Source organism: Oncorhynchus mykiss, chromosome 15 (assembly GCF_013265735.2).
Source record: "Oncorhynchus mykiss isolate Arlee chromosome 15, USDA_OmykA_1.1, whole genome shotgun sequence".
Lineage (NCBI taxonomy): Eukaryota > Metazoa > Chordata > Actinopteri > Salmoniformes > Salmonidae > Oncorhynchus > Oncorhynchus mykiss.
Genome location: NC_048579.1, coordinates 72,479,083 through 72,494,658, shown reverse-complemented (window position 1 = coordinate 72,494,658; position 15,576 = coordinate 72,479,083). Strand labels below are relative to the sequence as shown.

General features: G+C 45.1%; 2 protein-coding genes across 4 annotated transcripts in view; one reads left to right on the top strand and one right to left on the bottom strand.

Annotated features, from left to right (window-relative positions):
* The first annotated feature begins 1,371 nt into the window (after positions 1-1,371).
* Positions 1,372-12,720, top strand: LOC110531900 (gamma-secretase-activating protein). Its single transcript, XM_036945280.1, has 6 exons — positions 1,372-1,535; positions 1,874-1,993; positions 5,480-5,541; positions 11,399-11,503; positions 11,624-11,720; positions 11,941-12,720. The coding sequence occupies exons 1-6, from the start codon at positions 1,484-1,486 to the stop codon at positions 12,039-12,041; spliced, it is 537 nt and encodes a 178-aa protein (XP_036801175.1). The 5' UTR covers positions 1,372-1,483; the 3' UTR covers positions 12,042-12,720.
* Positions 12,721-13,217: 497 nt separating this feature from the next.
* Positions 13,218-15,576, bottom strand: part of LOC110531894 (coiled-coil domain-containing protein 146) — a 65,392-nt gene continuing 63,033 nt past the window's right edge. For 2 of the 3 annotated variants that reach the window (XM_036945272.1, XM_036945273.1), the window contains exons 20-21: positions 14,646-14,792; positions 13,972-14,277 (exon numbers count right to left, since the gene is read on the bottom strand). In XM_036945272.1, the coding sequence (XP_036801167.1) occupies positions 14,077-14,277; positions 14,646-14,792 (348 nt within the window). In that variant the 3' untranslated portion in view covers positions 13,972-14,076. Of the gene's footprint in view, positions 14,278-14,645; positions 14,793-15,576 lie in introns of all 3 variants that reach the window. The other variant, XM_036945274.1, reaches the window with a different exon arrangement.

The window sequence follows — 15,576 nt, the reverse complement described above, 5'->3', positions numbered from 1 at the left end:
GTGTTAGTGTGTTTAGTTAGTGTTAGTGTGTTTAGTTTGTGTTAGTGTGTGTTTAGTTTGTGTTAGTGTGTGTTTAGTTTGTGTTAGTGTGTGTTTAGTTAGTGTTAGTGTGTTTAGTTAGTGTTAGTGTGTTTAGTTAGTGTTAGTGTGTTTAGTTAGTGTTAGTGTGTTTAGTTAGTGTTAGTGTGTTTAGTTTGTGTTAGTGTGTGTTTAGTTTGTGTGTTGGTGTGTTTAGTTTGTGTGTTGGTGTGTTTAGTTTGTGTTAGTGTTAGTGTGTTTAGTTTGTGTTAGTGTTAGTGTGTTTAGTTTGTGTTAGTGTGTGTTTAGTTAGTGTTAGTGTGTTTAGTTAGTGTTGGTGTGTTTAGTTTGTGTTAGTGTGTTTAGTTAGTGTTAGTGTGTTTAGTTAGTGTTAGTGTGTTTAGTTAGTGTTAGTGTGTTTAGTTAGTGTTAGTGTGTTTAGTTAGTGTTAGTGTGTTTAGTTAGTGTTAGTGTGTTTAGTTTGTGTTAGTGTGTGTTTAGTTTGTGTTAGTGTGTGTTTAGTTAGTGTTAGTGTGTTTAGTTAGTGTTAGTGTGTTTAGTTAGTGTTAGTGTGTTTAGTTAGTGTTAGTGTGTTTAGTTAGTGTTAGTGTGTTTAGTTAGTGTTAGTGTGTTTAGTTAGTGTTAGTGTGTTTAGTTAGTGTTAGTGTGTTTAGTTTGTGTTAGTGTGTGTTTAGTTTGTGTGTTGGTGTGTTTAGTTTGTGTGTTGGTGTGTTTAGTTTGTGTTAGTGTTAGTGTGTTTAGTTTGTGTTAGTGTTAGTGTGTTTAGTTTGTGTTAGTGTGTGTTTAGTTAGTGTTAGTGTGTTTAGTTAGTGTTGGTGTGTTTAGTTTGTGTTAGTGTGTTTAGTTAGTGTTAGTGTGTTTAGTTAGTGTTAGTGTGTTTAGTTAGTGTTAGTGTGTTTAGTTAGTGTTAGTGTGTTTAGTTAGTGTTAGTGTGTTTAGTTTGTGTTAGTGTGTGTTTAGTTTGTGTTAGTGTGTGTTTAGTTAGTGTTAGTGTGTTTAGTTAGTGTTAGTGTGTTTAGTTAGTGTTAGTGTGTTTAGTTAGTGTTAGTGTGTTTAGTTTGTGTTAGTGTGTGTTTAGTTTGTGTTAGTGTGTGTTTAGTTTGTGTGTTGGTGTGTTTAGTTTGTTAGTGTGTTTAGTTTGTGTTAGTGTGTGTTTAGTTTGTGTTAGTGTGTGTGTTTAGTTTGTGTTAGTGTGTGTGTTTAGTTTGTTAGTGTGTTTAGTTTGTGTTAGTGTGTGTTTAGTTTGTGTTAGTGTGTGTTTAGTTTGTGTGTTGGTGTGTTTAGTTTGTGTTAGTGTGTTTAGTTTGTGTTAGTGTGTTTAGTTTGTGTGTGTGTGTGTGTGTGTCTACAGTGTGTATACAAGTCCTGTCCCATTGATGTTTACTATCCTCTCTGCTGTAGAAAGCAACGGGGGAGTTCAGCAGAGTGGGCCGTGTTTCACGTGATGTGTCGGATACTGGAGGCTACAAAGACTCTGTGTCTCCCCCTCCCTCCTGGTAAGAAGAACCCCGTTTAATCTTCTCAAAATAACACTGTTTATTCATGTATTTTACCTTGTTCAACCTTCTCCAAATAACCAACGCGTTAAACTTATTTGAACCTCCCTGTCCAGTGTCTGAAAATAACAAAGCACTTCAACAGAGCTTATAGAGAGCCTGCTTCTCTCTTATAGAGAGCCTGCTTCTCTCTTATAGAGAGCCTGCTTCTCTCTTATAGAGAGCCTGCTTCTCTCTTATAGAGAGCCTGCTTCTCTCTTATAGAGAGCCTGCCTCTACAATATTAAATACATATTCAAGCAAATGGCATCTGACGTGGTGTTGCTGTGTGTCTGCAGGGTATCACACTCTACTGTCCGTGTTGGGCGTTCGCTGTCTCCCCAGACACACCTTCCTGCAGTACGTTGACCATGGTGTGCTGCAGCTCACCGAGCCCTTCGTCTCACGACTCATGACAGGTTCACGCTGCATTAAACGCACGCACGTACGCACACACACACACGCAGGGCTATAGACACACAATACGTGCATATACCTTGTATATACACACACACACACAATTTATCAGATGGCATGATTCAGCTATTGTGCAATAATGTCATTTCTCAGTAATTACTACAGGAAGGTGTGTCCTCATGAACACTGAGTCAGAGAGCTGGCAATACAGGTCTGTACTTTTCCACAGTAAGCTGGAACCTCTTAGATTCATTATTGTCTTACTTACAGAGTAACCGTGTCTGCCTCCTCCATGCTTCAATACAGATTAATACTGTAACCGTGTCTGCCTCCTCCATGCTTCAATACAGATTAATGCTGTAACCGTGTCTGCCTCCTCCATGCTTCAATACAGATTAATACTGTAACTGTGTCGAAAGTGGGTTCTGGTCAAAAGTAGTGCACTATATAAGGAATAGTGTGGCATTTGGGACATACACCTAGAGGTCAATCTAATCTAACAGAGGACACTAACAGCAATAGCTCAGTCACAAAATATAACTCCACTCTGTTCATTGATTTATCATGGTCACTGTAACTGTCAAAACACCTTTGAGTTATAGGTCTTGGGAGTTCAGTGTGAAGGTGACATTACAAAGTTATAAAGATACAGTACACACACACACATACTATGAAGTACATGTTCATCAAAGTTTATACAACAAGTGGGTCTAGTCCTGGATGCTGATTGGTTAAAACCGCATTCCAGCCGGTGTCTCTGTCACAAATGACCACCGGCTAAATCTATGACGTTGAAATGGAAGGATGCTAAACTCTTCCTTAGTGACAGTTTTGATGAAGTCAACAACTTTTTTTTCCTTCTCTGCTAGTCAGCCCTCTCTGCTAGTCGGCCCTCTCTGCTAGTCGGCCCTCTCTGCTAGTCGGCCCTCTCTGCTAGTCGGCCCTCTCTGCTAGTCGGCCCTCTCTGCTAGTCGGCCCTCTCTGCTAGTCGGCCCTCTCTGCTAGTCGGCCCTCTCTGCTAGTCGGCCCTCTCTGCTAGTCGGCCCTCTCTGCTAGTCGGCCCTCTCTGCTAGTCGGCCCTCTCTGCTAGTCGGCCCTCTCTGCTAGTCGGCCCTCGAAGCAACAACGCACATCGCAGGTTGTATTCTTAACTCGGCTTTTCTCTAGGTCATTCAGTGCAGTGTCGCCCAAATCTGAAAAGATCAAAACAGCTAAATGTTCCTTCCACTCATCCATTTTAGTTTTGGCAACAAAGTGTCGATTTAGCTAGTCAACTGGGAAAAAAAGTTGTGTATGTTGCTATGACAACCAGCTCAATTTGTTGTCTGTCTAGTTCGGAACCATTCACTTTATATAAGAAGGTAGAGAAAAGATAATTAAGAAAACGAAGGAGAGACTGACAAGTTTTATACAAATGTCTGCTGTTGAAAACCAAATTACTCTATAAGAAATGGGAGATAATGTCTAGATGCTTTTTATAGTGGAGACCAAGTTTATACATTTCCTGGCAGGGTTGATGAGGCAGTCATAAGGAGCTAATGAGGCATGATTTAGCCTGGCATAGAACATGTGCTCTCTCGTTAGGACACTGTTTTTTTGCGACTGCACTTGAAGAAACATTAAAAGTTCATTAAATCTCCCGGATTGACGGACCTTCATGTCTTAAAGTAATGATGGACTCTCGTTTCTCTTTGCTTATTTGAACTGTTCTTGACATACTATGGATTTGTACTTTTACCAAATAGGGCTATCTTCTGTATACCACCTCTACCTTGTCACAACACAACTGATTGGCTGGTACTGTAGTTGGAGTGAGGGACTAGAGTGAGGGACTAGAGTGAGGGACTGGAACGAGGGACTGGAGCGAGGGACTAGAGCGAGGGACTGGAGTGAGGGACTGGAGAGAGGGACTGGATTGAAGGACTGGAGCGAGGGACTGGAGCGAGGGACTGGAGCGAGGGACTGGAGAGAGGGACTGGAGAGAGGGACTGGAGCGAGGGACTGGAGCGAGGGATTGAGGGACTGGAGCGAGGGACTGGAGCGAGGGACTGGAGCGAGGGACTGGAGAGAGGGACTGGATTGAAGGACTGGAGAGAGGGACTGGAGTGAGGGACTGTGTTGTGTAGATGTTGCACAGTGTAGTGTTTGCCAAGACAATGATCATGGAATGTAAGAGCTAGAAGCCCAAGTGCCAGTACCACTCCCACCCACAGTCCTGCAGGGTTTTATCCCTGTTAGATACAAGCTCAGACTAAACATGCCCTCATCCCTCATCCAGTTTGAATTGCAACAATAATTGCATTCATATCTTCATATCTGTAGTTGTTTCTTTACAAAGACATTGAAGTGTTATTGCTATACCCAAACAGTTTGCTTGAGAGAATCTAAATGTCTTGACTTACACTCTTGTAATACAAAGGTCAACTCGTACAAACCCTCCCAGACAGACGGTCAGTACCTAGTAGGAAGAATGGTGCAATGCATACAGCCCTCGATACCCTTTCATGCTTGGACAGGTTTCTCAATACTTGCATTGACATCTCAATCTTTTAAGATATCCCATCACAATACAGTCTTGTGTTAAGATGTTACAATACCCAAACAGAGGGATGTTAGTGTTCCTGTTACCACACGGACTCTTTTTGTACCTGGTAACAATCAGAAGGCAATACTAGAAAGTGTTTCATGCTTGGCCAGTTTCCGTACAGTTTATATCACAGCTCTTCCCCAGGGGACAAACAAAACAATCTCTGAAGATGAAAGCAAAGTACAAAACATGATTGTTTTCAGTATTTCATCTAGACGGTGATAAGGAAAATGTCAGATAATAAGTTCTGTGTAAGAAAGTGGCTAAATGAATTGGTGTATTTGCTCTTAACGTGTTTTGAATAATGTAGTAGTCAGAGATGGTTGATAATGTTTGATATGGACTTTAACCTTGGTGTTTTGAATAATGTAGTAGTCAGAGATGGCAGATAATGTTTGATATGGACTTGACCTTGGTGTTTTGAATAATGTAGTAGTTAGAGATGGCAGATAATGTTTGATATGGACTTGACCTTGGTGTTTTGAATAATGTAGTAGTCAGAGATGGTTGATAATGTTTGATATGGACTTGACCTTGGTGTTTTGAATAATGTAGTAGTCAGAGATGGTTGATAATGTTTGATATGGACTTGACCTTGGTGTTTTGAATAATGTAGTAGTTAGAGATGGCAGATAATGTTTGATATGGACTTGACCTTGGTGTTTTGAATAATGTAGTAGTCAGAGATGGTTGATAATGTTTGATATGGACTTGACCTTGGTGTTTTGAATAATGTAGTAGTCAGAGATGGTTGATAATGTTTGATATGGACTTTAACCTTGGTGTTTTTCACTCCCAGAAAGTCCTCCTGGGACAATAGAAACAGTATTACTGAAGATGAAAGGTTTGAATGATTTGAATTAAGTTAATTAAAAAACGGTCTATTTTTCCTCTTGTGTAGATCTAGACAACAGTGATGCCAACGAGGAGCTGAAGTTCAGCATTCTGAAGAGACTACCAGAGGTAAAGTTACATTTCTCTCTCAGGTGTTAATTGCATCTTGTAGTTGCTGATGTTTGTTACTTCCAGCTGTCTAAGCAGTGGAATGTGATTATTTTTTTAGCCAATCAGATGATTCTTGGACTGTTGTTGCAGCCCAGAGGGGAAGTGAAGAAGGTTCAACAGAGAAACAGACTCATTCCTTCTGCTCTTCATTCTCATATTCATAGGGGGGATTTCCATCCCGAGTTAAGCGAGCGGAAATGGAATGTAATTCCCTTTTAGATGCACTTCTCTCTCTGCATATTCTGACCTCGGTTTTGTTTGGGGTGGAGATCAGAGTGTGGCGGAGGTGTCTACAGGGTGGAGATCAGAGTGTGGCGGAGGTGTCTACAGGGTGGAGATCAGAGTGTCTACAGATACTTCGTATTCTGACCTTGATTTAATTCCCTCATAATTCCACCACCTTTTACGTACGATGAAACAATGAATAAGGTCTAATGAACCTACTGGTCTCCAGTGGGACAGTGAAATAGGCTATAAATAGCTGAGCCGTTATTCAACATTTGAATTGTATGCCCTCATAATTTGCGTGGATGAAACGTGGAGATCCAGGCTGCAGGCGTCTGTAGGGCTCAACCTGCCGACTTGATGTATGCAGTTTAACATGTTTGAATTATATGCCTGGGCTTTTCACCGGTTTATTTGACAGTTTGTATCATGTTAAATGTTAGGCACTATCAGGAGCCACCATCAGTAATCCCCACATACATTTAGAAGTGTTTGTTTTCTTCCATTTAGCATCATTCCATTCTGTTGACCTTTTCCACTGTCACGTCAGTGTCGTTGTTCCTGAAGGTCGCTAGCATTACTGGATCATATAGACTAACGTTGTGCAATAATGTAGGACATGTAGCCTATTAGATCATTATGGAACTCAGACCACACGTAGCAGGTTAAACCTGGAGCCTGACTCACGGTTCACCACGACTGGACCCGGTGTGAGAATCAGGGTAGACTCACGGTTCACCACGACTGGACCCGGTGTGAGAATCAGGGTAGACTCACGGTTCACCACGACTGGATCGTTGTGAGAATCAGGGTAGACTCACGGTTCACCACGACTGGACCGGTGTGATAATCAGGATAGACTCACGGTTCACCACGACTGGACCCGGTGTGAGAATCAGGGTAGACTTATAGGACTATTGTTCAGATTCTATTCAGAGTGTTTAATAGTCACATGTACAGGGTTTCAGGTGTAATTACAGGGTACAGTGAACATCTTAGGCTCCAAGCTCCAACATGCAGGACTAAGGGAAATAAAATAATGACAATGGTAATAAAACAATAGAAATAGAACCATATACATCATAATGACTGTGGCAGTGATGAATCATACATGTCCATTGGGGTGGAGGCAGAGTACAGACTGTTGAGGAGGTGGGGGGAATGACTGCAGGGGAGCACAGTACAGACTGTTGAGGAGGTGGGGGGAATGACTGCAGAGTAAAGACTGTTGAGGAGGTGGGGGGAATGACTGCAGGGGAGCAGAGTACAGACTGTTGAGGAGGTGGGGGGAATGACTGCAGGGGAGCAGAGTACAGACTGTTGAGGAGGTGGGGGGAATGACTGCAGAGTAAAGACTGTTGAGGAGGTGGGGGGAATGACTGCAGGGGAGGTGGGGGGAATGACTGCAGGGGAGGTGGGGGGAATGACTGCAGGGGAACAGAGTAAAGACTGTTGAGGAGGTGGGGGGAATGACTGCAGGGGAGGTGGGGGAATGACTGCAGGGGAGGTGGGGGGAATGACTGCAGGGGAGCAGAGTAAAGACTGTTGAGGAGGTGGGGGGAATGACTGCAGGGGAACAGAGTACAGACTGTTGAGGAGGTGGGGGGAATGACTGCAGGGGAGCAGAGTAAAGACTGTTGAGGAGGTGGGGGGGAATGACTGCAGGGGAGCAGAGTAAAGACTGTTGAGGAGGTGGGGGGGATGACTGCAGGGGAACAGAGTAAAGACTGTTGAGGAGGTGGGGGGAATGACTGCAGAGTAAAGACTGAGGAGGTGGGGGGGATGACTGCAGGGGAACAGAGTAAAGACTGTTGAGGAGGTGGGGGGAATGACTGCAGGGGAGCAGAGTAAAGACTGTTGAGGAGGTGGGGGGAATGACTGCAGGGGAGGTGGGGGGGATGACTGCAGAGTAAAGACTGTTGAGGAGGTGGGGGGGAATGACTGCAGGGGAGCAGAGTAAAGACTGTTGAGGAGGTGGGGGGGAATGACTGCAGGGGAGGTGGGGGGGAATGACTGCAGGGGAACAGAGTACAGACTGTTGAGGAGGTGGGGGGAATGACTGCAGGGGAGCAGAGTACAGACTGTTGAGGAGGTGGGGGGGATGACTGCAGGGGAACAGAGTAAAGACTGTTGAGGAGGTGGGGGGAATGACTGCAGGGGAGGTGGGGGGAATGACTGCAGGGGAACAGAGTAAAGACTGTTGAGGAGGTGGGGGGAATGACTGCAGGGGAGCAGAGTAAAGACTGTTGAGGAGGTGGGGGGAATGACTGCAGGGGAGCAGAGTAAAGACTGTTGAGGAGGTGGGGGGGATGACTGCAGGGGAACAGAGTAAAGACTGTTGAGGAGGTGGGGGGAATGACTGCAGGGGAGGTGGGGGGAATGACTGCAGGGGAACAGAGTACAGACTGTTGAGGAGGTGGGGGGAATGACTGCAGGGGAGGTGGGGGGAATGACTGCAGGGGAGCAGAGTAAAGACTGTTGAGGAGGTGGGGGGAATGACTGCAGGGGAACAGAGTAAAGACTGTTGAGGAGGTGGGGGGAATGACTGCAGGGGAGCAGAGTAAAGACTGTTGAGGAGGTGGGGGGAATGACTGCAGGGGAACAGAGTAAAGACTGTTGAGGAGGTGGGGGGAATGACTGCAGGGGAGCAGAGTACAGACTGTTGAGGAGGTGGGGGGAATGACTGCAGGGGAACAGAGTAAAGACTGTTGAGGAGGTGGGGGGAATGACTGCAGGGGAGCAGAGTAAAGACTGTTGAGGAGGTGGGGGGGAATGACTGCAGGGGAACAGAGTAAAGACTGTTGAGGAGGTGGGGGGAATGACTGCAGGGGAACAGAGTAAAGACTGTTGAGGAGGTGGGGGGAATGACTGCAGGGGAGGTGGGGGGAATGACTGCAGGGGAGGTGGGGGGAATGACTGCAGGGGAGCAGAGTAAAGACTGTTGAGGAGGTGGGGGGGAATGACTGCAGGGGAGGTGGGGGGAATGACTGCAGGGGAGGTGGGGGGAATGACTGCAGGGGAGGTGGGGGGAATGACTGCAGGGGAACAGAGTACAGACTGTTGAGGAGGTGGGGGGGAATGACTGCAGGGGAGGTGGGGGGAATGACTGCAGGGGAGGTGGGGGAATGACTGCAGGGGAGCAGAGTAAAGACTGTTGAGGAGGTGGGGGGGAATGACTGCAGGGGAGCAGAGTACAGACTGTTGAGGAGGTGGGGGGAATGATGGTCTCAGGGCAGAAGCTATTGGCCAGTCTGTTCATTTTTGTCATGATGCTCCTGTACTGCCCATGTCTAAGTGATGGAAGCGGGGAGAACAGGGCGTGGCTCAGGTGGCTGGGTCCCTGATGATCTTCTTGGCCTTCCTGAGACACCTGGTGGTGTAGGGGTCCTGCGGGGCAGGCAGTGTGCCCCCAATGGTGCGTTCGGCTGCACTTATCACCCTCTGAAGTGCCTTGCTGTCTGCGGCGGTGTAGTTTCCGCAGCAGGCTGTGATGCAGCCCAACAGTATGCTCTCGATGGTGCTCCTATAGAACACTCTGAGCGCCCTCGGGGACAGGCCGAAGTTCAACCCCTATTCTACACTTTTTCCACTTTCCAATATTTCATACATTGAATCAAACCACTGTATTTTTTAATTCATACATATATTTTGTGAGTAAAGGCTCTCCAAACCGGTTGGTTTATGATTCATACATACTTTCCTAAGACTAAAATGTGCCTAAATAATCTAACAAATCAGAGTATTTTTAAAAAATCTACCAGTTGAAACGGAGACGAAGATGTATGGATGTCTTTCTTTCATTGATCCCTATTGTCTGAACCATTTCTCTCCATCTATTCTAGTCTGTCAACAACATTATACTTAAGGGTACATCGTATTTAAAGGGATGGCTTAAGCCGGGTGGGTGTACACTACATTATTTTGGCCCTGATTTAGCTGTCCCAGACAGGTTTTTGTGATCGGAGACACAATCCCCAGAAGAAGCCAGTGAGATGACGTTGTTCCGCAGGATGTGTAGAGTCTCCAGAAGGAGCGGTGACTACTACTAGTATGTGCTTGTACTTGCCTTCAAAGTGTAGAGTCTCCAGAAGGAGCGGTGACTACTACTAGTATGTGCTTGTACTTGCCTTCAAAGTGTAGAGTCTCCAGAAGGAGCGGTGACTACTACTAGTATGTGCTTGTACTTGCCTTCAAAGTGTAGAGTCTCCAGAAGGAGCGGTGACTACTACTAGTATGTGCTTGTACTTGCCTTCAAAGTGTAGAGTCTCCAGAAGGAGCGGTGACTACTACTAGTATGTGCTTGTACTTGCCTTCAAAGTGTAGAGTCTCCAGAAGGAGCGGTGACTACTACTAGTATGTGCTTGTACTTGCCTTCAAAGCCAAAGTACGCCTCCATGTTGGTTTGAAATCGTTACAGCTCTGAAGCTCACAAGCAATGTTATTCAATTCAAAAAATGTTGGCTTGATATTTCAACTCTGTATGGCAAGAGTGAATGTCTGACTGACAACGTTTGAGGCTGCTTTGAGCCACAGCTCGTTGTAGCTACGTCACATGTAATCACATCAGTTAGTGTGCACCACTAGGTTGGCAAGGCAACAACAAAACATCAGGAAAGGTGGTGGTTCAATGTGAGGTTTAGTGATGTTAGGATTTTGAAAGTCGTTTAGTGTACACCCGGCTTTAAGAGAAATGTACTGAAAACCATATTGGCTTTAAGAGAAATGGACTGAAAACCATATTGGCTTTAAGAGAAATGAACTGAACCATATTGGCTTTAAGAGAAATGTACTGAAACCCATATTGGCTTTAAGAGAATGGACTGAAAACTATATTGGCTTTAAGAGAAATGAACTGAACCATATTGGCTTTAAGAGAAATGTACTGAAACCCATATTGGCTTTAAGAGAATGGACTGAAAACTATATTGGCTTTAAGAGAAATGGACTGAAAACCATATTGGCTTTAAGAGAAATGTACTGAAATCCATACTGGCTTTAAGAGAAATGTACTGAAAACCATATTGGCTTTAAGAGAAATGTACTGAAAACCATATTGGCTTTAAGAGAAATGTACTGAAAACCATATTGGCTTTAAGAGAAATGTACTGAAAACCATATTGGCTTTAAGAGAAATGGACTGAAACCCATATTGGCTTTAAGAGAAATGTACTGAAAACCATATTGGCTTTAAGAGAAATGTACTGAAAACCACATTGGCTTTAAGAGAAATGGACTGAAACCCATATTGGCTTTAAGAGAAATGTACTGAAAACCATATTGAATGAAAACTCCACGAGAAAATCTGTTGGCCAGCAAGTGGGAGGGTTTTCATTGGTTGAATTACATGCGCAAGGGAAACGCCTGCAATGCCCGTTACGCACCTGCATAAGGTAAGTCTGAAAACCGACTACCGAGAAGCGTGTAGGAAAGGCGTCGTTCCCTAAGTCGGAATCGGGCCCATAGCGAATAGCGACTCATTTACCAGTCAACACGATAGGTTTTACACAGGTTTGGTTTTACACAAACTTCTGTTGAAGGCCTGGTGATCGAGGACATGGGGTAACTAGATAACTGTTGTTGTTGTTTCCAGTCCATGGAGCAGAGGATCTGTCACCTGTGGGATCACCCCATCAGTTCAGCCTGTATCTCCAGAGACTATGTCAGAGGCCTGCTGGAGAAACACGCCAAAACCAAAGTAACACTGTCTTATTCAGCTTCGGCTAATCAACTGTACAATCACCAATTCAAGATCACCAAGAGCAGGAAGTAAATACTGCTGGACTTGATTAGTTAGATGGTTTGTCTGTTGTTCCAGGGTTCTATGTTCATGGAGAGAGACGAGCCTGGCTTCAGGCCTGAGTTCCTGCCTCTCACCTTCCTGACCAAAATTCTGTTGGATGTGGAAGACCGAGGTATTTATTCAGAGAATGCTTCTTTTGTCTCCACAAGTGAAACTAGCTTATTAAACAGCCAAGCCAAACTGTGTGTGTACTGTGTGTGTTCTGTGTGTGTACTGTGTGTGTACTGTGTGTGTACTGTGTGTGTACTGTGTGTGTACTGTGTGTGTACTGTGTGTGTACTGTGTGTGTTCTGTGTGTGGGTGTCTGATGGTGTGTCTATTCGGTGCTGCAGCTCTGAACCCTTTTGAGGAGCAGGAGAATGTGGATGCCAGGTTTGTGGAGGAGACGGCTCTGAAACAGACTCTGATCCTGATGGGCTTCCAGGACAAGTGATGGAGGAAGAGACCGAGGTGAAGGGAGGTGAAGAAAGAGGGGGAGCAGGTCAAGGCTCCCAAGTTTTCACTCAACACTCCATATTCCACTAGTACTCAGAGAGCGGGGACTGTGTGTCAGTGAGCGGGGACTGTGTCAGTGAGCGGGGACTGTGTCAGAGAGCGGGGACTGTGTCAGTGAGCGGGGACTGTGTCAGAGTTCGGGGACTGTGTCAGAGTTCGGGGACTGTTTGAAATTACACTTTAAATGTTGATCACTCAATATTCCAATACATGAGAATCTATGAAAATACATCAGATTCTGATGAACAATGGGTCTGGTGACAATAGTCATCGGTTAAGCATTCATTTGACAGATTTATATTTCTGCCCTCTCTGCCTGTTGCTCAACCCTCCCGCACAGACCAGATGGATGAGGCTCTTACAGTAAGAAGGGAAGTTCTCTGGAAGGTGTCTGAATTACTACAACATGTGTCCTGTATGATGCCTGTATATTTCCATTTCAGAGGAACTGATGCATGGTTAGATTTCAGGAATAACACAGTTGTGTGGAATCCAGGAAATGTGTTGATCAGGTACAATAATAAACAGGAAAAGGGATTTTTGTTTTCATGTTTACACGTGTAAAGCCATATTGTATCAATGAAACTCTAAATAAAATATTTGTTGCATGTTTCTAACAACTGTCTGACTACGTTCAATAAGACTGCTCATGATAGCCGTGGCAGCGTCACATTGACACTATTCTCTATGACCCAGTGACATTAAGGGACAGATAAGGCAACCATAAATAAGTGCATTATCCCATCATCACATGCTAATGTTAGCCACTCTGCTGCAGTGTGGATTGTTATGGTTGAGACAGTCAGAGACACACCCTGTTAGCTGAGGGAACAGACTGAGACCTGGCTAACTCCACAGATACAGTCGCTCAGGAAATTAACAGGCTTTCTACAGAATATCTGATGTCACTGGTTTGGATGCTTCCACAAGTCAGAACACCAGGCACACTTCTGCCAAAGCCAAACTTTGATTCTCAGAATCGCAGAGCTCTCACACACACACACACACACACACACACACACACACACACACACACACACACACACACACACACACACACACACACACACACACACACACACACACACACACACACACACACACACACACACACACACACACACACAAACTCAAATGTAACTCATTACCACACACACACTCCACTTTCTCTTCCTCCTTTACCATAAATGTAAAGAATGATCAGTGAAATCCCTCTGAAAGATTCTCTGTGAGGTCTAGGTTACTGGAGGAGGGTAAATAGAAACAGCTACAGTGTTGCCAGTAAGACCTCGTGCCTCTGACTTCAGCAGAAATCCAACCCAGATGCATGGCACGCTCCCTGCTCCGCTTCTCAGGAAGGAAAAAGGATCAAGACAGCAGACGAGGTTCAAATATACCTGCTGTTTAATGAGCTTGTGTTGAGAATCTAAAGGCCCTGTGATGATTGGCTGCTACACTACTAGATTATAAATATTGTCCTGTCACTGGTAACCTGAGTATCTCATATGGAGTGCTATTAGTGCCAACAGAAATTTAACTGAATTAAATGTTGATTAAATGTATGTTGTCACTCTATAGTCCCAGATAGATCTAGGTGGGTTAGACGTAGTACTAGAGGGTTTGGTCCAGGTCTACAGTATATCTCAATGGGTTTGGTCCAAGTCTACAGTATATCTCAATGGGTTTGGTCCAGGTCTACAGTATATCTCAATGGGTTTGGTCCAGGTCTATATCTCAATGGGTTTGGTCCAGGTCTACAGTATATCTCAATGGGTTTGGTCCAGGTCTACAGTATATCTCAATGGGTTTGGTCCAGGTCTACAGTATATCTCAATGGGTTTGGTCCAGGTCTACAGTATATCTCAATGGGTTTGGTCCAGGTCTATATCTCAATGGGTTTGGTCCAGGTCTACAGTATATCTCAATGGGTTTGGTCCAGGTCTACAGTATATCTCAATGGGTTTGGTCCAGGTCTATATCTCAATGGGTTTTGGTTCAGGCTTGCGAATGTGTCTGATGTTGGTGCCGGGCTCGGAGGGTTTGAAGGGGGCCAGGGCTCCGTAGGGCTTGGGCAGGGGCAGGGTGTCCCCCAGGGGGATGTAGGCGTTGGGTCGGGCCTCGGCCGTGGTGTACACCCCACTAGGGAGCTGGGACCTCTCCTCCTCCTCCACCAGCTATAACAGAGGAGAGAATCCAGGTCCTCAACATAGTATACCATATACTGGTATTTAACTCATGGTATACTGTACATCTAAAAGAGTATCTAGAAATGTACTGGAGAGAACAGTGTTCATTCTACTGAACATTGCAGATGCCAGATACCATGAATAGAGCTGACAAGATTCCCCATTCGCTACATGTCAGAGAGGCACGCCTATTTCTACATAAAACTTTTCTATCTGATTGCCTGACAGTAAGTGTTAAATGCAGTGTTAACTTATCAGTGTAGAAGTACAAAAGTTCAGCATCAAGTTCAACATTTATGAATTCCTCCATTAATTATCCCGAATTCAAAGTCCTGTGGTCATGGAGGGTGACTGACCCTGTCTTTCTCCTGCTGGTCGGCCTGTCTGCGCTGCTCATCCCTGAGGATGTGTTGCCACTCCTGCTCCAGGTCTTCAGAGGGGGGCAGACCCTGGTCCAGGCGCCGGTGGCAGGTGTCCAGGAACAGCTCCCTCTCCTTCAGCTCCTGACAGGGGTGGGATCAACACAACATGGAATGTCAGGAAGAGGAAGATTATTAGGAGGATATTTGTGCTTGGGTAGATCGATGTAGGGAAAGAGGATGATGTTGTAAAAGTTGGAAATCCTTAGACTTGACCTTAGCCTGGTCCCAGTTGGCTACAGGGATCTACAGTATAATCCTTAGACTTGACCTTAGCCTGGTCCCAGTTGGCTACAGGGATCTACAGTATAATCCTTAGACTTGACCTTAGCCTGGTCCCAGTTGGCTACAGGGATCTACAGTATAATCCGTAGACTTGACCTTAGCCTGGTCCCAGTTGGCTACAGGGATCTACAGTATAATCCTTAGACTTGACCTTAGCCTGGTCCCAGTTGGTTACAGGGATCTACAGTATAATCCGTAGACTTGACCTTAGCCTGGCCCCAATTGGATACAGGGATCTACAGTACAATCCGTAGACTTGACCTTAGCCTGGTCCCAGTTGGCTACAGGGATCTACAGTATAATCTTTAGACTTGACCTTAGCCTGGTCCCAGTTGGCTACAGGGATCTACAGTATAATCCTTAGACTTGACCTTAGCCTGGTCCCAGTTGGCTACAGGGATCTACAGTATAATCCTTAGACTTGACCTTAGCCTGGTCCCAGTTGGCTACAGGGATCTACAGTATAATCCTTAGACTTGACCTTAGCCTGGTCCCAGTTGGATACAGGGATCTACAGTATAATCCTTAGACTTGACCTTAGCCTGGTCCCAGTTGGTTACAGGGATCTACAGTATAATCCTTA